Here is a 22,051-nt window from a genome sequence, read left to right as displayed (position 1 = left end):
GTTCACCAATGATAGGAAGAGGCTTCATTTGTTGATCATTGACATTGATATTGATGGCCTAAATCTTTTCAATAGCAGCAATGCCAAGTATAGTGCTCTGTGCACAAAGATTCCACAATGCTAGAGTCATAAAGTCAAACAGCACAGAAACAGACCCTTTGGCCCAACTCATCCATACCAACTACGTTTCCAACACTGAACTGGTTCCATTTTCCTGCATTTTGCCCATATCTCTCTAAATCTTTCCTTTCTTGTAACTGTCCAAAAATCTTTTAAATGTAATTGTACTCGCCTCTACTACTACCTTTGGCAGCTTGTTCCATACACATACCACACTCAGTGCTTAGGTTCCTGCTTAGGTTCCTTTTATATCTTTCCCCTCTCACCTCAAATCTATGTGCTCTAATTTTGGATTCCCCTACCCTGGGAAAAAGACCTTGGCTATTCACCCTAACTGCTGTGAAGATTTTGTAAACAGGAAATGGGTTTTGTAACTTTGGATTGGCCCTTTTAACCTAGCCTATGATTAGCTTAAACTGTAACATGCAATTCAGTGATAAAGTGAACCTCAGGTCTTACAAAGGCAGCAGTTGTTACTCATCCCCAAATGTCCTTGATGAGGTGGCAGCAAGTCACTTTTTTGTACTGCTACAGTTGGCATAGTGTAGGTGTTTTGGAATGATTTTTGATCCAGTGATGGTGAAGGAATTGCAGTATCATTCTTCTTGATGATAATAGTTATGGTTTGGAAGGTGCTGTCACAGGAGTTTGATTCATTTTCTGCAATGCATCTTGTATATAATACATACTGCTACCACTGTGTGCCACTCCTGCAGGAAGTGAATGTTTAAGGTGGTTAATGAGGTGCCAACCAAGTCAGCAGTTTTGTTCTGGATGTTGTTCAGTGTCGAGTGTTGTTGATGAGTCACATTCCAGGACTTAATGACCATGGAAGGCGCACTCATAGCATGGCTAAACAGGCTAATTATCAATCTGTAAATCCTTCTGTCTATGACAGTAGGTAAGAATGAGAGAACGCATGGTCAGCCAGATCCCACCATGTAGTAACTTCAACACAACAGCCCCCATTGTTAACACATGCAACAACTAATTGCCACAGGCTGCACTCTATAGCAATTGTCCTTTTTGTTTTGACAAAATAAAAGCTGTATTTATTCTTGCAACTGAAGAGTATTCTACCACTTTCTTGATTTGTGCATTGTAGATGGTGCAATAGCTACACTTAAGGATCTTTAGCAGAAATAGTGCGGGAAGATTGCCCAAGGGATTTTCCACTTAGAATATGTGCAAAAGCAGGAAGGTATGACATTTTAATCCTAATGTAGTGGCTTTGTTGATATTAAGAAATATTAACTGTAAACATGCATTTCACAAACAATTAGGTTTGTTTATTTTTCTGTGTCAAATTATATATTTCATTCAATTGAGACCATATTGTACCATTTAAGTGTACTAAAGATAAAGTGTTCCTTTATCGGCTATTTCCGCCTGATGTTGTCTAATTTTGACAAATTACTAGCAACTCCAAACATTATTTCATGGTACAAGTTAAATTACTTTAAATTTTCATATATCTGAGAACTCTGTAGTTTCTCAGTCACCTATGGCCAAAAGTTATTTTAATTATCCCTTTTTTTCCCCCTCATTGGGTGCTGATATAGCACTTGCTGCCTGTCACAGAGGATCATTTTTTGTGTTTGAATTTGCAGAAGCATGTACAAAAAAGTTCTGTAACTCTTATTCAGTTGGAGCTTATGGAAATAGTTCAAATATGTACAAATAGATAAGGAAAAACTGAAGTAAATGATGAAATCAGTGATCTGATCTAATTGCCAACATGCAAACCCCAGTGATACTACTTTATTCCAAGCTGACAAGCAAAAGGAAAACAGCAGCAATGCAAATGATACCTGGGTCTTTGACTTTCACTGGTATTTACTGGCATAATTGGATTTTTATTTTCTGGTAGCATTACAGGGCCAATGTCCTTCCTATCCCTGCTTTCATCTGCACACACGTTTAATTGAGGGTTGATAATGACAAACTCTATTGTGTTTCCAATGGAACTCCCTTTGATTTCTGATTTAACTTTTCTGTCATGCTTTATTTTGTAATGCATTTCTGAGATGCCTTGGGACACTTCATTATATTAAATCCACAATGTAAATGTAAGTCGTTGTTGTTTATAATTTCCACGCATAGCTCCAAATGTCTTGCCTTCTAAGGACAGATATTTTGCATTCTCGGATGTAGACCATCCTCCTGTTCTACTGGTACAAACTACCTGGCTTGGTTAAGTTTCCAACTTATTCAAATGTGATTTCTATTTATAAAAAGTATCTATAGTATACGATGTGGCAATTACTTTCATCTTTGAAGAGGATGAAGAATTTCATTTAACATTATTGACATTTTATTGTGCAGACTCTTCAGATTGCAAACCTGTTCTTGACAGTGGATACCTAAACCTGAAAAATTAAAACAATAATAAAATTAAAGAATGTAATTAAACCTCCTCAAGAATGACAGTTCAAGTAACATCAAGACTGTAGCAAGCGAGAGGTGCTGAATACCATTGTGATTCAGGAAAACACAAGTTTGAGCAGCTTCAGCACAGTGTCTATAACCTGGAGACTGAACTACAGACAGATTTGGAGAAAATAACCTTACTGGTTTGTAATAGGAGACAGTAAAATTACTTTGGAAAGGTCTTCTGATTTGCTCAGTAAGCAGGGATAGGAGGACATAACTGTGAGTAAGACAGATATTAGGACTCGGGATGCAAGAGCTCTGAAATTGTCCAATGGGTTTGAGATTGCGTCGGCTCGTGTAAAGAGAGCAAGTTTGTAGAGTGGACATGCAAACCATGACACTGCAGCACAGAAGATTTGGAGAAGGTGGAATCGGGGAGGGAGTAACAAGAAATGCATTATAGTAGTGGTAGGAGGAGGAGGTGATACTGTAGTGAGGGGGGGGTGGACATCATTGTCTGCAGGTAAGAGCAAGAGTCCGGAAAGCTGTGTTGCCTGCCTGGTGACGGGGTTCAGGACATCTGCTCAGTGCTGGAAATGGATGTTGCAGTGGGAGGAGACAGATTTAATTGTCATGCTCCATGTAAATACCAATGAATAAGGAGAACTAGGAAAGAGGTTCTGCATAGAGAGTATGAAGAGCTAGGAACTAGATCAAATAGCAGTACCTCAAAAATTATAAACTTTAGATTATTACCTGAGCTACGTGCAAATTGGCATAGGGTACATAACATTAAAGACATTAATATGTAGATCAAAGACTGATGTGGGAGAAATGGGTTCTGGCTTATAGATCACTGGCACCAGTACCAGGGAAAGTAGGGCTATACTTTTGCAGTGGTCTGCACCTGAACTGGGCTAGGACTAGTATTCTTGTGAAGTGCAGAGTTTTAAACTAAATAGTGGGGCAAGGGATTAAATGTGGAAACATCTGCACATCAAAAAGTGGAACAGGATAAGAGAGAAATATAGTAAAATGGGAAATGAAGGTTAGAAAATGGCAACAAGCCACGGAAAGGAAAAAAAAACTGTAATATTTGGTTTGGATTGTTGGTGTATTCCAAAGATAACAAAAAGACAAAACTAGAGGCTCTGGATCTGAATGCAGGTAGTATTCACAACAAGGTAAATAAATCAATAGCACACACTCTAGTCAATAAATACAATCTGATAGCCAAAGGGACACTTGGCATTAGGAATGACAAGGTTTGGGTTGTGAATATGGAGGGTATATGGCATGTAAGAAAAATAAGCTGGGTAAAGATGGAAGAGTAGCACTGCTAATCAAGCATGGCATTTGAGTAATAGTCAGAGATGATCTTGATTCAGGAGATTAGAATGTAGAATCAGTTTGGGGGAGATAGGGAATATTAAAAGAAACAAGTCACTAATGGGAGTAGTCTACAGGCTGTCTGACATTAACTACAAACTGCGACAACGTGTACATGAAGAAAATATTGCCTGTGTTAAAGGATGGTAATAATCGGGGATGGCTTTAATCTACATATGAATTGGAAAAATCAGATTAGCAGTGGCAGCCTGGATGAGGAGTTCATTGAATCCTTTCATTCTAAGAGCAATACATTTTGGAACTGATAGACAGCTGGTTATACTAGATTTGTGTATTGTGACAGGATTTAATTAATGATGCTAAAGTTAAGGCACCTCTAGGTAGCAGCAACCACAATATGAACTTTACATCCAGTTTTAAAAAGAGAAAATTAGATCCAAGAGTAACATTTTAATTTAAATAAGTGCAAATGTTTGATCATGCAAGTTGAGCTAGTTGAAGTGAACTGGCATGCTAGTCTAGGAGTAGATCAATAGAGACATTTAACAGGATATTTCACAATGCTCAGAATAAACATATTTCTACTATAAAGGAAAAGTTCTATTCACGGTTAACTAAAGAAGTTAGGGAAAACATCAAACTTGAGACAAAAGCATGTAACTGCGCAAAGAGTGGTAGATCAGATGACTGGTCAAAATATAAAGCACAGCTTTATAAAGCACAATGACATGAAAGGTTAATTAGGAGGAAGAAACTAGAATACGAGAACACAAGCTAGAAATGTAATAATTTACAGCAAGTGTTTCTACAGGCATTTAAGAAGGAAACAAGTAAGTAAAGTCAGTGATGGTCCTCAAGAAAGTGAGAATGGGGAGTTAATTGTGAATAATCAAGAAATGGTGGATGAAATGAACAAATTGTTGTCTCCCTTCTGTCTTGGTGAACTATGTTGTGAAATTACAATCACGAGAAATGTAGCAAGCAAACTGATGAAGTGCAGGCTGACAAGTCTCTGGGTGCTTATGGACTTCCTCCTAGAATTTTAAGAGGTTGCTAATGGAGTAGTAAATGTGTTGGTGTTAATTTTCAAAAAAATGCCTCAGATATAGGAAAGATTCCTTCAAAATTGAACATTGAAATAAAACTCAATTCCAAATGGGAGGGAGACAGAAACAGGAAAATATAGGCCAATTCACATTGCATCTGTTGTGGGGAAATTATTACAATCAATCATTAAAAAGATTGTAGGTGCTTTCTTAAAAAAAAATTCAAAGTAATCGGGAAGAGTCGGCATAGTTTCATCACAAGGAAATCATGTTTAACATTTTTATTAAAAATTCATTCATGAAACGTGACAATCACTGGCTGGGTCAGCATTTATTGCCCATTCCTAATTGGCCTTGAGAGAGTAGTAGTGAGTTGCCTTCTTGCACTGCTGCAGTCCACGTGATATATTTGGACCTACAATGCTGTTAAGGAGGGAGTTCCAGAATTTTGACTCAGCAACAGTGAAGGAAGGATGGTGAGTGACTTGAAGGGGGACTTGGGGTTGCATTTTCCCATGGTCAAAAGCAGTTGGTACATCAAGATGGAAATGGTCGTGGGTTTGGAAGGTACTGTTTCAGGACCGTTGATGAATTTCTGCACTGCATCTTGGGGAGACTAGACATTGTGGATGTGATGTCAGTCCAGTGAGCTACTTTGTCCTAGATAATGTCAAGCTTTGAGTTGTTTTGGAGCTGCACTCATCCAGGCCAGTGGGGCGTATTCTATCACATTCCTGACTTGCACCCTGCAGATTATGGACAAGCTTTAGGGAGTCAGGAGGTGAATTACTCACCGCAGGATTGGTAGCCCCTGACCTGCTTGTGTAGCTATTCTATTTAAATGGGGAGTCCAGTTCAATTTCTAGTCAATGGTAGCCCCAGGTTGTTGATAGTGAGCTATTCAGAAATCGTGACACCATTGAATGTCAAGGGATAATAGTTAGATACTTTTTTGTTAGAGAAGGTCATTGCCTATCAGTTGTGTGGTGCAAATGTCAGCCCAAGCCTGGATATTGTCCAGATTTTGTTTCTTTTGAAAATGGACCACTTCAGTATCTGAGGAAGCACATGGTGTTGAACATTGTGCAATCATCGCCACTTCTGACCTTATGATGGGGGGAACGTCATTGATGAAGCAACTGAAGATAATTGGGCCTCAGACACCACCCTGAGGAACTCCTACAGAGATGTCCTAGAGCTGAGATGACTGACCTCCAACAACTGCAACCATCCTCCTATGTGCCAGGCATGACTCCAACCAGCAGGGAGTTTTCCCTCACCATCTCCGCACACCCACCATTCCCTGATTCCTATTGACTCCAGTTTTGCTAGGGCTCCTTAGTGCCTTACTTAAATCAAATGCAGCCTCGATGTCAAAGGCAGTAACAACTCATTTCATGTCTGGAATTCAGCTCCTTTTGTCAATGGTTGAACCAAGTCTGGAATGAGGTGGCTTAGTGGTCAATGAGCAAGTTATTGCTGAGCAGGTGCCGCTTGATAGCAGTGATGATGACCCCTTCCATCACTTTACTCATGTTTGAGAGTAGACTGAGGCAGTAACTGGTCAGGTTGGATTTGTCCTACTTTTGCGTACAGCACATACTTGAGCAATTTTCTACATTATCACATAAATGCCATGTTGTAGCCATATTGGAACAGCTAGTCTAGGTGCGTCACAAGTCTTCAATACTATTGCTGGGATGTTTTCAGGGCCCATAGTCTTTGCAGTATCCAGTGCTTCCAACTATATCTTGATATCACATGGAGTGATTCAAATTTGCTAAGACTAGTATCTGTGATGCTGGGGACCACGGGGGGAGGCCAAGATGGATCATCCACTTCGCACTCCTGACTAAAGATTGTTGCGAATGCTTCAGCCTTATCTTTTGCTGCCTCCACCATTGAGGATGGGGAAAATTTGTGGAGCCTCCCCCTCTCGTGAGTTTTATTATCCAACACCATTCACGATTAGCCCCATCTATCACTGGCTGCATATGCTGGTAGGCGCTCAATAGTCCTGTGTTGCAGCCTCACCAGGTTGACATCTCATTGTTTAGGTATGCCTGGGGCTGCTCCTGGCATGTCTTCCTGCACTCCAGTGTCGATCCACTGGCTCAACAATAATGGTGGTATGAGGTATTTGCCAGATTGTGTTAGGAGTACGATTCTGCTGCTGATACGTCATGGCACCACATTGACACATAGTCATGAGTTGCCACATCTGTTCGAAGTCTACCTCATTTAGCATGGTCATAGTGCCACACAGTGGTCACTCTTACTGATACTGTGATGGACAGATACACCTGCAGCTGGCAGCTTGGTGAGGATTAGGTCAAGTGCGTTTTCTGTCTAAAATAAAACAAAGAACTGCAGATGTTGGAGGTCTGATGCAAACAAAGCAGAAATTGCTGAAGAAACTCAGCAGATCTGGCAGCATATACAAGAGAAAACAGCAATAAGGTTTTGAGTCCAGTGACCCTTCAGAATGGAGCAGTTCCTTGCCACCCTCTGTGCTTCCTCTAAAGGAGGAACAATCAACTGAGGGATTGGGGAATGGATACGTAGTCATCAGCAAGTGGTTTCCTTCATGGGGGCCAGAGTTCATGTTGATGACTCCTAGGGAAACTCCCTTCCAACTGTGCCGCCGCCTCTGCTGGGCCTTCCCATCAGTGGGACCATACATATCCAGGGATGGTGATCATGGTGTCTGGACAGAGATATACCCATGGAATAATGCGTTAAAGGCAATGTCAGATTTTTGCTTAACTGTTATGTGTGACAACTCTTCCAACTTTGGCGCTCACCCCTTTATAATAATAAGTAGGATTTTGAAGGGTTGACCGAACTGTGTTTGCTGTTATCATATTCAGTGCCTAGGTTGATGCCAGATGATCTGTCTGGTTTCAGTCTTTTTTACTTCTTAGAGACTTTCTGCCAATTGCTACAACTGAGTGGATTGCTAAGTTATTTCAGAGGGCAGTTAAAACTCAGCCACGTTGTTTTGAGTTTGGAGTCACATGTAGGCCAGACTAGGCAAGGGCAGCATTTTCCTTCCCTTCATTACTGAGCCAGATGGGTTTTTCTGACAATTGACAATGATTTCATGATTATCCTTAGACTTTTAATTCCTCTATCTGTCATGATAGGAACTTGATACCACTATGCCATCACCTCATCAACCAATGTACTGGAAGTTCTTTCAAGAACTAACAAGTGCTGTAGATAAAGGGGAGCCTGTAGGCGATAAATGGATTCCCAGAAAATATCTACTAAGATGCCACATTAATGAATATTTCTGAAAATTAAAAGCTCATGGTATAGGGAGTATCATATTGGCATGAATAGAAGGTTGGCTGGCTGGCTGGCTGGCAGGAAGCATATGTATAAATGGATCGTGGTTAAAAATCTGTTTGGCAGGATGTGACAAGACAAATCCCACAGGCATCTATGCTGGGGTCTCAACTTCTGAAAATTGACATCAATGACTTGGATGAGGGGATTTAAGCGTCGTAGCTAAATCCACAGATAACACCAAGATAGGTAGGAAAGTATGAGATAACCAGGTGTAGAGCTGGCTGAACACAGCAAGCCAAGCAGCATCAGAGGAGCAGGAAAGCTGACGTTTCAGGTCTGGACCCTTCTTCAGAAATGGAAGTATGAAAGTAGGAAAGTATGTTGTGTTAAATGCATAAAGAAGTTGCAGATGGATAGAAGTAGGTTGAGTTAGTGGGCAAAAATCTGGTGGATGGGAAATGTGAAGTTGTTCACTTTGGCAGGAAGATTAGAAAAGCAGAGTCTTACTTAATTGGAGATTGAATGCAGAATCCAAAGGTGCAGAGTGAATTATATGTTCTGGTGCATGAGTCACAAAATGTTAGTATACGGGTAAAGCACATCCTCAAGAAGGATAGAAGGATACTATCCTTTATTACAAGAGGAACTGAACTTGTTTTCACATGAGGAGGGAAATAGATCTTTCCCAGATATGTGGCGTATGTTATGTGACGAGATACCTACAGGTGAATGTTAGAGTCCTGGGAAATTCTACCTTTGAATTTTTATTGCTAATTAATGAGAGTTAAATTAAATACTAAGATTGATGCGATGACACTTCTTTTGAACTTTCTTGATCCTGCTTGTGTCATGCCCTGATTACAGTTTATTATTTTTAACTAAATTGACTAATTGATCTTATTGACCCACAAGTATCTAGTATATGATGTACTAATATAAGGAAATGCCACTCTGCATCAGTTATAGACATATGCTACAAACATAGCATGTATATACATATACATAGCACAGCATAAAGAAAAAGTTAATACCTTTATTGTCACAAAGCATGAGGCAAAATCTACCATTAATGAATCTTTGGATTCAGAGTTCTAAGTCATAAAGGAATTCTTGTGGTCAAACAACCATTGAATCCACACAATTCTTACCTCCTTGTTTTGCTTGAGTGCCGACTGAAGGAATGCAGTTACTTCCTGATTACCAGAAGCCAAAGCCTGAAAGCAAAGTTAGATACATTCACACAACTTAGCTTCACTCAAGTGAAAAATGTGATTCATATCATGGAAATGTCAAAAGGTATGTTTAAATACCAGAAATGAACAATTGAGCTAACACTGTTAAAGTAGCTGCCTGGTGGTACAGACATTGGATATTGCTGAAAAGTGAGACAGGTAACCAAATACAAAAACAGAAATTGCTGGAAAAGCTCACCAGAGAAATCAGAGTTAATATTTTGGGTCCACTCTTCTGAACCAAATGTTTTTCTTAATCTTGCATTCATCAGGACAAATACAAGAATGTCCAAGTTCAAACTGCAAAACCATAACTTATGCTACAGGAGAAAGTAAAGGGTGCTAATTATTTAAAGCGTAAACCAATCAGCACCCACTTCTTCTGTGGTATAAATTATAGTGGTTGTTTCAAATTTGGCATTCTTGCATCTGTCCTGATTGGCCAAGAAGAAACCTTTGACAAAATTTCTCTTCCTTTATCAAAGTAGCACATGTACCTCATTTGGGAGGAATGCTACCTACATAATTTTTCTGAGCTTTCCTGGATTTCTCTCAAATACAATTCAAGATGTTTGCTTACAATCTCCAGGGGAGTTTGTCCGTCGTAGCTGCACTGGTCCAAGTCTAACCCTGCAAGGTGCCAAGCCTTCAATCCTTCTATGTCACTGTATGCAGCCAGGCTGTGTACAAAAAAAAACAATGTGCTATGCCTTTCTCACAGATACAGAGGCAAAAACGGCAAATGTAGAAAGTTATGTAGGGCTTATTTTGTTCAAAAGGCAATAATCAGTTTGTAAATATTCTGTAAAATTGCTAGTATCATCATCAGTTAACTGATAATCTGTTCAGCTCTACAACAGTACATTAAAGGTTTATCATAATCATTGAGTGGACAAAAGGGTAATCTCTTCTTTGAAAAGTAATCTTAATTCAATAATTTCTTGGTTAAAAGGGAATTGAACAGCCCATATTTTAAAAAAATATAGCAACAACACTTTCTGTTCACCTTTGTCTCCATTTTCAAATCAATTTATATCTAAAAGGATTAAATAATTTGGTCTGAAATCTCCCTGTCAATGTCACACTGTGAGGAGTCTGTAGTGATTCAATCCTACTTTGCGTCCATCACATATGTATGTGAGAATGGGGGAATAGCATAGTTGCATACTCTCACTTTATGTATAGTGGATTTAGCAGCAAGTTCCAATACTCTTCATAACATTTTTGTTTCAACTGTTAAAGTTGAGATGGAACGAATGCACTGTCTTGCTCTGGTTCCATTACTCTATGTATCACAACATAAATGTAGGTATCTCACCCATTCTCAATATGCTCAATTGTATGCTTTCTCTATTTCAGACTTAAAGCAAAAAAGGTGCATCAACTAGGTTTCTTTAATAAACACCATATTATTGGTTTGTTGAAGAAGAAAACGAATTCAATTAAGACGCTGCTTTTTGTCAACTATATAAATGATTTGGATGTGAGAATAAGAGATATGGTTAGTAAATTTGCAGATGACACCAAAATTTTTGGTGTAGTGGACAGTCAAGAAGGTTACCTCAGAGTTAAACGGGAGCTTGATCAGATGGGCTGAGGAGTGGCCGATGGAGTTTAATCTAGATAAATGTGAGATGCTACATTTTGGTAGGGCAAATCAGGGCAGGACTAATACTCAGCGGTAAAGTCTTGGGAAGTGTTACCAAACAAAGGGGACCTTGGAGTGCAGGTTCATACTTCCGTGAAAGTGGAGTCGCAGATAGACTAGGTAATGAAGAAGGCATTTGGTATGCTTGCCTTTATTGGTCAGTGCATTGAATACAGGATTTTGGAGGTCATGTTACAGCTGTACAGGACATTGGTTAGGCCACTTTTGGAATGCTGCGTTCAATTCTGGTCTCCTTGCTATAAGAAGGATGTTGTTAAATTTGGAAGGGTTCAGAAAAGACTTACAAGAATATTACTGGGGTTGGAGGTTTGAGCTGTAAGGAGAGGCTGAATAGGCTGGGGCTATTTTCTCTGGAGTGTGAGAGGCTGAAGGATGACCTTTAGCTGACCTTCTGGGTAACCCAAGATGAAGGACAGGAAAAAACCGTGGCAGTAAGAGCTGCTCTCTTTTTTGATGTATTTTCAGTGTTGTAGCTGATTTCCTCAAATTTTTGGAGCAGTTGGAAAAAGATCAAAACAATAACACTTTAAAAGGGGAGGAAGAGAGAGGGAGCAGATACCATATAGGAAGTGAAACTAGTGAGCACAGCATTTTCACGGAGAGGGTGGTGCATGTATGGAAATTAGCTACCGGAGGAAGTGGTGGAGGCTGGTACAATTACAAGAGGGATATGGGCCACATGTTGGTAAATGGGACGGATTAAATTAGGATATCTGGTCAGCATGGACGAGTTGGACCGAAGGGTCTGTTTCCATGCTGTACAGTTCTATGACTCTATAGAGCTTATAAAGTCATGAGGGGCATGGATAGGGTGAATAGTCAAGATCTTTTCCCCAGTGTAGGGGAGTCTAAAACTAGAGGGCATAGGTTTAAGGTGAGAGGGGAAAGATTTAAAAGGGACCTAAAGTGGAACTTTTTCACACACAGGTGGTTAGTGTATGGAATTAGCTGCCAAAGGAAGTGGTGGAGGCTGATCCAATTATAACATCAAAAAGGCGTCTGGATGGGTATTTGAGTAGGAACAGATTGGAGGAATATGGGCCAAATACTGAATATATGGTCAGCATGGACAAGTTGGACCAAAAGGTGTCTTTCCATAAAAACTGAAAGAACTGCGGATGCTGTAAATCGGGAACAAAAACAAAGTTGCTGGAAAAGCTGAGCAGGTCTGACAGCATCTGTGAAGGAGAAAACAGAGTTAATGTTTCGGATCCAGTGACCCTTCCTCGGAACTGATGGAAGATTAGAAAAGCGGTCTCTTTCCATGCTCTACATCTCCATGAGTCTGACTCTTTGTAAAATTTGTAATATTAAAATGAAAATGTTCATCGTTTTAAATAACCCAAAACACAAGCGCAGGGTAAAAAGGGAAAAAAAAAAAGATTTCTTTCCGTAGAGATTCACATTGGAGAAAGAAAGGAGAAAGTATGGAATGTACAGACTTCTGCCAGTCTCATGTTCTGGCATGTGTAGATGTACACAGGAAGATGTCTCTGGCATCATTGCAATACATCTTTTGTAGGACATACTGTGTCAAGGATTCTTCTGAATTTTCTTCCGCAGGACAACAAAAGTCCAGCTTGAACATGGACTCAACTATAACATTGGACCCACAACTAGAGGTTTTTCAGAGATAGCAGAGCTCAGTTTGGAAGCTCTTTCCTTCGTCAAACAGCTGATTAAAATCTCCAAAGCAGAAGCTGCAACCTCACAGTTGTAAACCCGTGGAGGAGGTTATCAGTATAATAGCAGAGATGATAAGACATGTGAATACCAAAAAAGGCCTTGTTTATAAAAAAGCTCCACTGTCCTTTCATTGACCTCTTTATATTAAAAAAAACTATCCATAATTTTTCTAACTCCTGTCCACAAAAATAATTAAATATGGAATGATCATAACCATAAACGAGGTATTTATTATGTTCAAGTTCTTTCTCACCCATAACATGTCCAGTGGAAGATTAATATTTTTCTTACTATAATAGTGACTCACCGCAGTGAAACTGCGGCATTAGCTGATATTGTTAACTGTTCTATCTCTTCAGTTACTGGCCTGTCTTTTTTCAAAATCACCATTAACCTGCCTCTCCTCAAACAGCAACTTTTGACTTTAGGCAATAGACTAGAAGTAGGCCATTCAGCCCATTTAAGTCTGCTCCACTAGTCAATAAGATCATGACTGATCTGATAATCCTCAACTCCATTTTCCTGTGTTTTCCCATTAAGATTAATTCCCTGACTGATTAAATAAATATCTATTTCAGCCTTGAACATACTTAAAAAGCCAACTTCAAAAGTCCTCTGTAGTAAAAAGTTCCACAGACTCCCTACCTTCAGTGAAGAAATTCCTCCCTTTCTCTGTATTAAACAAGGTCAAAAATCACACAACACCAGGCTATAGTCCAGCAGGTTTATCTGCTCCTTCCTCAGGCATAGTGTGAGAGAGAGGGTGTAAGGCACAGAATTTATAAGCAGAAAGGTAACGACCCTAAAACTAGCCGCCTCTTGTTGAATCTCTAATTAGTTAGGAAGGAGACTACTGATTAAATTGCAAAATCCAGATTCCTTTCAAGTCATTGTCCCGTGATGATAATTAAAGGTTTATCAACATATACAAGAGGTGACATTTCAGGTCAGACAATGCATTTTAGGTGTGAGGTCTATTTAGAATCTGTCTGTTTTAAACTAGGCTCAGGTTATTTTTGAGCAAAACAGAATGTATCTATAACTACACAAACATCTTGGATGAAATAATTCATGTGTGTCTGTGTCTATGTGCATGTCCATGTCTCTGTCTCTCTCTCCCTGTGAGTGTGTGCGAGTGCGTGTGCGTGTGGGAGTATATAGTGTAGCGGGATCACCTGTAGTGCATCACGGACCTAAGATCACAATTGAGGCCATCCTCATGGGTATGGAACTTGGCTATCAGCCTCTGTTGAGCTATTTTGCATTGTCGTGTATCTCCAAGAATCCTCCAAGGTGGATGCTTACCCAAAGATTGCAGACTGAATGTTCTTGACCCCTGTAGTGTTCCCCTACTGGAGGGAACACCTCTGTCCGGTGATCATTGCATAGTGTCCATTCATCCATTGTTGCAGCATCTGCTTGGTCTCGCCAATATCCCATGCCTCGGAGCATCCTTGCCTGCATCATAAGAGATAACATTGGCCGAGTCACGTGAGTATTTGGTGTCTTTGTGGTAGGTGGTATTCCCACGTGTGACGGTAGTATCCATGTCAATGATCTGACATGTCTTATAGAACAACGCTTTATTCTGTGATTATGCCCTCTGGTCCCAGATTCTCCCACAAAGGGAAACAACCTTACTACATCTTCCCTTTCAAGTCTGCTAAGAATCTTGTATATATCGATAAGTTCATCTTTCATTCTTCTAAATTCTAGTAAGTACAAGCCCAACCTACTTAACTTCTCCTCAGAGACAATCCCTCCATACCCAGTAACATGAACCTTCTCTGGATTGCGTTCAATGCCAGACTACCTTTCTTTAAATTAGGGAGCAAACATTGTCCACAGAATGCCAGCTGTGATCTGACTAGTGCCTTGTATCATTTTAGCAACACCTTTTCCTCTTGAAGTTAAGGCCAACATTCCATTCACCTTCCCTATTCTCCACTGCACCTGAACACTAGCTTTTAGTGACTCACTGACAAGCTCCCAAATCCCTCTTTTTTTTTTATATAGCTTTCTGCAGTCTTTCACCATTTAAATAATATTTAGCTTTTCTATTCTTCCTGTCAACCTACATAACCTCACATTTTCCACATCACATTGCATCTGAAAATGTTTTTGCTCACCCACTTAACCTGTCTATCCCTCTGCAGACTTTTTGTGTCATCTGCCCCAGATCTTGTAAACTATTACACAATCTCCAGCCTTCCTTTCTTGATTGTGTTATGGCCTCCACAAATTGAACTCAATGCTTGAATTTCTCTGATCACGCTTCTGCCCTGCCACAGTACCATCATATATCACTTTGACAAAAATAAACTATGCCTTGACCTGTCAACAGCTTTTAACATGGTTTACCATACCATCCTCCTTCTAAATCCTCCACTATCTTCTGGCTAGGTGGGACTGAAATTATCTCATTCATTATCTAACTAATTGTAGCTAGAGTAATTTCAATATCTTCCATTCCTCCTCCTGTAGCGTTCTCTACGGTGCCTTCCAAGTATCTACCTTTGGACACAATCATCGCTCATCTACATGCTGTGCTTTCTGATATCATCTGTAAAACAGCATTAGTTATTACATGGACACTTGTGAAATCCAAGTAACTTCACCTACTAAAGTATCAAAATGCCTGAAATCCAGCTTCAGACGTTTTAATTCGATCATGGGATGTAGATGTTAGTGGCTAGCCCAGTATTATTGCACATCATCAATTGCCCTGCAGAAAGCAGTGGCAATGTGTTCTTTTTGAACAGCTGTCAATCTTGGAATGTAGATGCCCACAATGCTTTCAGGAAGGAATTTACAGGACATGGCATCAGTGAAGAAATGATGATATTGTCCCAAGTCAGGATTGTGTGCAACCTGGATGGGGAATTACAAATGGTGATGCTCCTCTGCATCCGCTCTCTTGGTCCTTCTAGATCCTACTTGACCAACAGGTGGCCTTAATGTGATCCATCGAGGAGTCCAATCAGGCCCATGATCTGTGTCCCAAATACAGGTAAATACATGTGGAAAATTCTGCTAGGGGATGCTATCCAGTAAGAGGCCCTTTAGCTACTGATAAACTGTACGAAGGTCCTTTATTCAGCCTGAGGCCTGGACACTGGGAGCAGCGGTTGAGTCTGCAGGCCCAGGAAATGCAAAGGATAGGATGTTTGCTGAGTGGGCTGCGATACAAGGCTCTGAGTTGGCAAGTGAAGATGACGTTCTGTACTTTATGTACAGGTGGTAGTCCCCAAAGGACTATAGTCAAGAGGGCAGAGCAGGCCTTCCAAGACTGAGCAATGTGTGTGTGAGTGAAGGTGTCTTGAGGTTGGGAGGAAGACAAAAGTATACGTTAGAGAGTGTGTGAGGGTGGAAAAACTGCATGTGGGAGGGAGTCACCCCTTTGCACGTTATATTTCTGGTGAATTTTGCAGGATTTCTACAGCCCAGGCATCAATTCGTGGCAGATGAGTTTGAGAGGAGCCTGGCTGAGATGGAGTGGATGGTGGAGGAGGTGAAAAAAGCAACATCCATGAGAGAAGCTAAAGCTGCTCCTGAATCATCAAAGGCTTTGGTCTTTGCAGAGAGAAATGGACCTTTAGAGCAAACCCAGACAGGGCCTGCCCATGTGCATTCCTTGATGTTATGGAGGAAGAAAGCAGTATTCCTGGTCAGATATTCTACTTGCCAATGAGTAGGAATTTGGAAAGATTTGGGACAGGACCACAAATATGTGATTGAGGATGCACAGCTGTTCATGGCATCCAGGGGTCTCCATATAAGCAAACAGATGGGTTTTGTGATGAAATATGAGTGTGAAAACTCATCAAGAAATACTGGGTAAAGCTACAGAATTTTAAAGAACCCCACAGCAGATCTTCGAGGTACCGACAAAGGTCTTTGGAAACAGCAATAGCCAGATCTAATTACAGCAATGGTTTTGTGCATAAAAACAAGCTGAAGTGATCTGGTTGCCCTGTCCGTGGAGCTGGTGAAGTTGTTTGACATGATCATTCTCCTGGATCCCCTCCTTCCGCTCGACCAGAGACAAGATACTGAAGGCCTTCCCAGCAGAAACAGTGAAGGATAGGAACATCTAAATAAAGTTAAAGAGGCTTATTGGAGGCTTCAGTTATCTTTCTTTGAGAAGCAGCTCACATCATTCAGATCATGAGGAAAGATTGGACTCCTAAGACCAGGAAAGAGGAAACCTTGTTGATGTGACTGTTAATGCAGACAAGAATATACACCTCGGGCTGAAGAGACAAGTGGAACTGAATGCTTTATAGCAAGCATAGATCTAGTCCTTGCTGTCCTATTTCCTTGGTAAGCCTCACGGCCAGTCTACCAAGGGATGTTCCAAAGAGGTGTTGGAATTTTGACAGGACCAGGCACTTCAAATGAGACCGCCTTCAACAACCACTGCCATCACTACTATCGGGCACAGAGACCCCATCGAGAGCAATGGCCTTCCTTTCTCACCAGGTGTTAAACGGAGCCAGGAGGAAGGACAAGCTCCTTCAAGAAGAGGCTTAAGTCTAATGTAGAGCAATAAATTTCCCTAGAGTAAGCATAAAATTAAGCAAGGTAAGAGTATCATGCCTAATTCACACAGGAGCAGAGGTGTCAACTGTTACTCATCAGTTTTTCCAAGAGTATCTGGCTGAGAAGTGTGAGCTGATTGATGTTTGTTCCTTCAATTTGGTTTCTGCTTCACAGGGGTTGAATATCCCCTATCACGGCTCCGTTGAGCTCTCCTTATCAGTCCTCAATTACACTTTTCATTGCTTGGGGTTTCTGGTAGTTCATGACTTGATTGATATTCCAGGGGAGGGAAGGAAGTTGAGAATACCCATGGTGATAGGGTCAAACATATCAAGAGGTAACTGGGCATCCCTGGAAAACACATATGGTGATAGCTATGAGCAGCGTATTATGAGCTCAGCAGGTGATGTCTTTCAACTTGGTCTCTGCACTCAATGTGCACCAAATTGTACGGGCCTCTGGAACTGTTCAAGTAGCAGGGAATGTGGCTGTTCTTTTCTCCACCCGTACCATCACTGTTCTTAAAGGTTTGTGCCACCTATCTCCAATTTGTCAATATCAGACCTTGTTGGAACACTATGTTCCATATGTAGCAGAGCTCCCACTTAGTGTAATCGCTATGGGAGAAAAGATTAGGGTACCTTGCAAATTGCCAAGTTCAGCAACAAAAATGTTTACCTCCAACCAAGAAAGGCCATAGGTCTCTTTAAACCTCCTACTGTTGTGAATTTCGGACTGATTAGAGGAGCCATCTCTAACCTCATTTCAAAGGTGAAGATTGGTGAGTCGGAGAAGACCTAGAGGAAGCAACTTCTTTCTCCTCTTGCTAAGTATGAGATGATTTTCAGTAAAGGTGATGACATTGAGTATAGTGACCTGGTAAGCCACAGGAGTGTGAATGAAGATGATCATCCAGTACTGCTGGATGCCACCCATCAATGGGAGGAAGTCCTAGAAGTCACTGAACGTTATCATGGTTATATTTTGAGATTTGTGCAAAGTACTATGCCATTTTGAAGTATTTTTCTTAACTGTGTATGTTTTATGATGTACAATATTATGAAAGTCAAGCCCACAGCACCTATCTATCTTTTACCTATCGTAGTACAATATTTGGAAGCTCAATTTTGACATTCTACCATTCTATTCGCAGACCACCTGCAGGCCTGGAAATGATAAAACATCCTTAGTTCCATTGTTGAAAGCACCAGAAAAGCAGATAATTACTGAAACAAAAGTCAATAAAAAAGTATTCATAGTACAATTCAATAGTTGAATTAAAAAAAAGCCACAGTTCAGTAATTTAATATTAAAAAAAATCTTAGTCCTAAAGTACCTGCAGAAATCTTTGGAGTAAGGTATCATCCAAAGGTCATCAAGTGTGTATACCTCCTCCCTACTCTTTCTGAGGAACAAAGATGGAAAACTGAGGATCTGTGCTGATTACAGGGCATTCAATGCAAAGACTCATAAGGATGCTGACCCGCTACCTTGGAATGAGTGTTTTTGTAGTTTAATTCGTTCCATGGTTACAACAGCTTCCCCCTCCCTGAACAAGGCATTAAAAAGATGGCATTCTGAACAGGCACCAGGAAACCTTACAAATACATAAGAATGCCTTTTGGGCTCAATAATGCCCCTGCCACCTGCATACATTAGGTGGGTAAAGTTTTAGGAAATATTAATTTCCAATCCATTTTGGTGTATCTGGATGACATATTAATCTTCAGCTTGACAATCAAGAAGACCTTTGCAAGATGAGACGTTGTCTTAGCCCACTTGTTGCCGTTTAACTTGAAAGTCAAACCAGGGAAGTGCCAACTTTTCTGGATAAACACACGGTACCTGGGCAACCTTATTACCAAGGAAGACCTTACTCCTGATGATGGGAAAATTGGAGTAGCGGTAACGTCCTGGCTTAAGATGGTGGAGGGGCAAGTGTGCGGGTTCCTTTGACTAGCTGGTTACTACAGGTGGTTTATGAAGGGCAGTTAGATCCTACATTCCACGATTTGCTGAGGAATTCAGAATGCTGCAAGAATTGTTGGGAAAGGATATACAAGGAATGACTTCCTCAAACATGACAATTTGGTGTCCAACAGAAGACTCATTTTGCACCTTCAAGTAGAAACTCATCGCGTCAGCTGTTCTTGACTACTCAGGTTTACATCTTCCTTTCATACAATTTCTTTGACCTTGAAGTGATGATCTCACAGAAGGCCAGAAAAAAATGGGTATCACTTAGGCCAGTTGGAGTGTTAAGCTGAATGAGAGGAACATGGACAATTACTCCAGTATGAAACTCAAACTGCTAGCTTTGAGATGGGCTATTTCACAGAGGTTTAGAGGCATTCTGATTGCAGATTTTGAACCATTTATCAACAACAATCACTCAGCTACTTTCAAACATCTGCCAAGCTGGGAGCAAAAGAGACCCAGTGGGGTCCTGAACTTGTGTGTTTTGATTACACATCCAATAAAAGTGAGGGAGAAGTAATACAAAATCTGATGCTCTCAGTTGGTAAACTGGTCATGGGAGGAAACCCACCCATGAAGCTGGAGCTGGCTGTGCCTGACACCATATCCACCCCAAAGTCAAAGATAGAATTCCAATCCTGATTTCCTTCGATATTCAGACTTAGATCCGGAATTGTCACTGATTCACTGATGAATGAAATCCAAACAAGGGCCAAGCCAGTGTGCTTTCACCATTGCGTTCCAACTCAAAAAAGCATCACAGACAGCTTCAGCTGATTGACAGGGGCAGCAGTAGACTGGACCATTACTGGAAAGCCAAGCATTCACCAAGCCAGCGCTAACTAATAAGGGAATCTAACCAGTGTAGAAACTGTTGAGGTGCTGCAAGATGATCAGTAAGGAGGATTGACTCCTCTATCACTCAGTTTATGACAATAGAGGAGAAATGAAGCAACGCATCTTTCCTGACAGCCTCAAGTTTCAAGTGTGGGTAGTAGTTCATGATCACGCAGGACACCAAGTGTCAGAAAAGATGACTGCCTTAACCAGAGAGAGTGGTGTTACTGACCTGCGATGGCTGCTGATATTGATGACTACTATACCGTTGTGAGAGATGTTACTTCCCTGCTTTGGCTGAAGTACTTCAGCTCAGCGTAAGATCTCTGATCGCCAAGTGTCCTCTAGAGGTTCTTGCAATGGATTTTTCCAGTCCTTGACCACAGTAGTTACAGGCCTGAGCACATTCTCGTACTCACAGATGTGCACTTAGTGCTGCTAGTTGGTATAGGTGAATACTGGGCTTCAGTGAGTAAGGTGAGCAAGATAAGATTCTTTAATCTTTCTTAGTGTAAAGGGGTAGAGATGGCAGTTGGGGCAGTGTTGTGCTCCTCCTGCCAGATGTGGGAGATCAGGGAGCAGTCTAATGTCCCTGATGACTACGTCTGTAGGACGTGTGACCAGCTGCAGCTCCTCACACAGCGTGTTGTTCAGTTGGAGTGGCAGTTGGATACTCTGAGCGGCTGCATGAAATTCTTAAGGGGGAGGGTGAGCAGCGAATGATCATTGTGCACATTGGTACCAACAACATAGGTAGAAAGAGGGATGAGGTCCTGTGGAGTGAGTAGAGGAAGTTAAGAAAGAAACTGAAAAGCAGCACCTCGAGGGTAGTAATCTCTGGGTTACTACCAGTGGCAAGTACTACTGAGGCAAGGAATAGAAAGATAGAGATGAATATGTGGCTAAGGAGCTGGTGCAAGCGGTAGGGTCATTGGGACCTCTGGGGCAAAGGGTGACCTGTACAAGAGGGATGGGTTGCACATAAACCGAAGGGAAACCAACATCCTCGCAGAAGATTCGCTAGTGCTACTCAAGAGGATTTAAACTAGAGTGGCAGAGGGCTGGGATCCAGAGCAGCAGGCCAGCAAGTGGAAGGATTGAGGGGAAAGTAGATATTAGAACCGTAAATCAGACAAAGGACAGGCAGAGACAGGTAAATGAACGTGATGGTACTAAAGGGCTGAAGTGCGTTTATTTCAACTCAAGTAGTATTGTAGGTAAGGTAGATGAGCTTCAGCCTGGATCAGTATGTGGGACTATGATGTTCTAGCTATTACAGAGACTTGATTTGGAGAGGGGCAGGACTCGCCGCTGAACATTCCAGAGTTTGTTTAGATGAGATAGAAAGGAAATTAAATAGGTTAGGAGTTGCATTACTAATCAGTGATCACAACTCCTTAAGTTTTAAGATAGCTACAAATAAGGATAAGTCAAAACCATGTGGCAAGGTACTAAATTGGGGAAGGGCAAATTAAATCAATATTAGCCAGGAGCTGGGAAATGTTAATTGGGAGGAGCTATTATCAGGCAAGTCCATATTTGACGTGTGGGAATTGTTTAAAGACCTGTTGATGAGAGTTCAGGATCGGCATGTTCTAGTAAGGAAGAAGGACAAGGATGGCAAGGTAAGGGGCCCTTGGATAGCAAGAGAGGTTATGAATGTAATCAAAAGGAAAAAAGAAGCAAACGTAAGAAATAGGAAGCTAAAATTGGCCAGGGCCTGTGAGGAATATAAAGAAAACAAGAAAGCACCCAAGCAAGGATTTAGAGCAAGAAAGAACCATGAAATGACCTTGGCAAATAGGTTTAAAGAGAATCCCAAAGCATTCTATACATATATTAAAAATAAGAGGATAACTAGGGAGAAGGTAGGACCCCTCAAGGATAAAGGAGGGAACTTGTGTTTGGTGGCAGAGGATATGGGT

The 22,051-nt window shown here is 41.0% G+C and overlaps 1 protein-coding gene across 1 annotated transcript in view; it reads right to left on the bottom strand.

The window, feature by feature from the left end:
- Nucleotides 1–7,507: 7,507 nt before the first annotated feature.
- The window catches only part of LOC109924086 (60 kDa lysophospholipase-like), an 83,749-nt gene continuing 69,205 nt past the window's right edge, over nt 7,508–22,051 (bottom strand). Inside the window, 5 exon segments of the mRNA XM_048600097.1 lie at nt 7,508–7,596; nt 9,332–9,397; nt 9,996–10,095; nt 10,590–10,648; nt 14,076–14,228. Coding sequence (XP_048456054.1) covers nt 7,588–7,596; nt 9,332–9,397; nt 9,996–10,095; nt 10,590–10,648; nt 14,076–14,228 — 387 coding nt within the window. The 3' untranslated portion in view covers nt 7,508–7,587.

Source organism: Rhincodon typus, chromosome 8 (genome assembly GCF_021869965.1).
Source record: "Rhincodon typus isolate 14 chromosome 8, sRhiTyp1.1, whole genome shotgun sequence".
NCBI classification, from domain to species: Eukaryota; Metazoa; Chordata; class Chondrichthyes; order Orectolobiformes; family Rhincodontidae; genus Rhincodon; species Rhincodon typus.
This window is presented reverse-complemented; position numbering and strand designations above follow the sequence as displayed.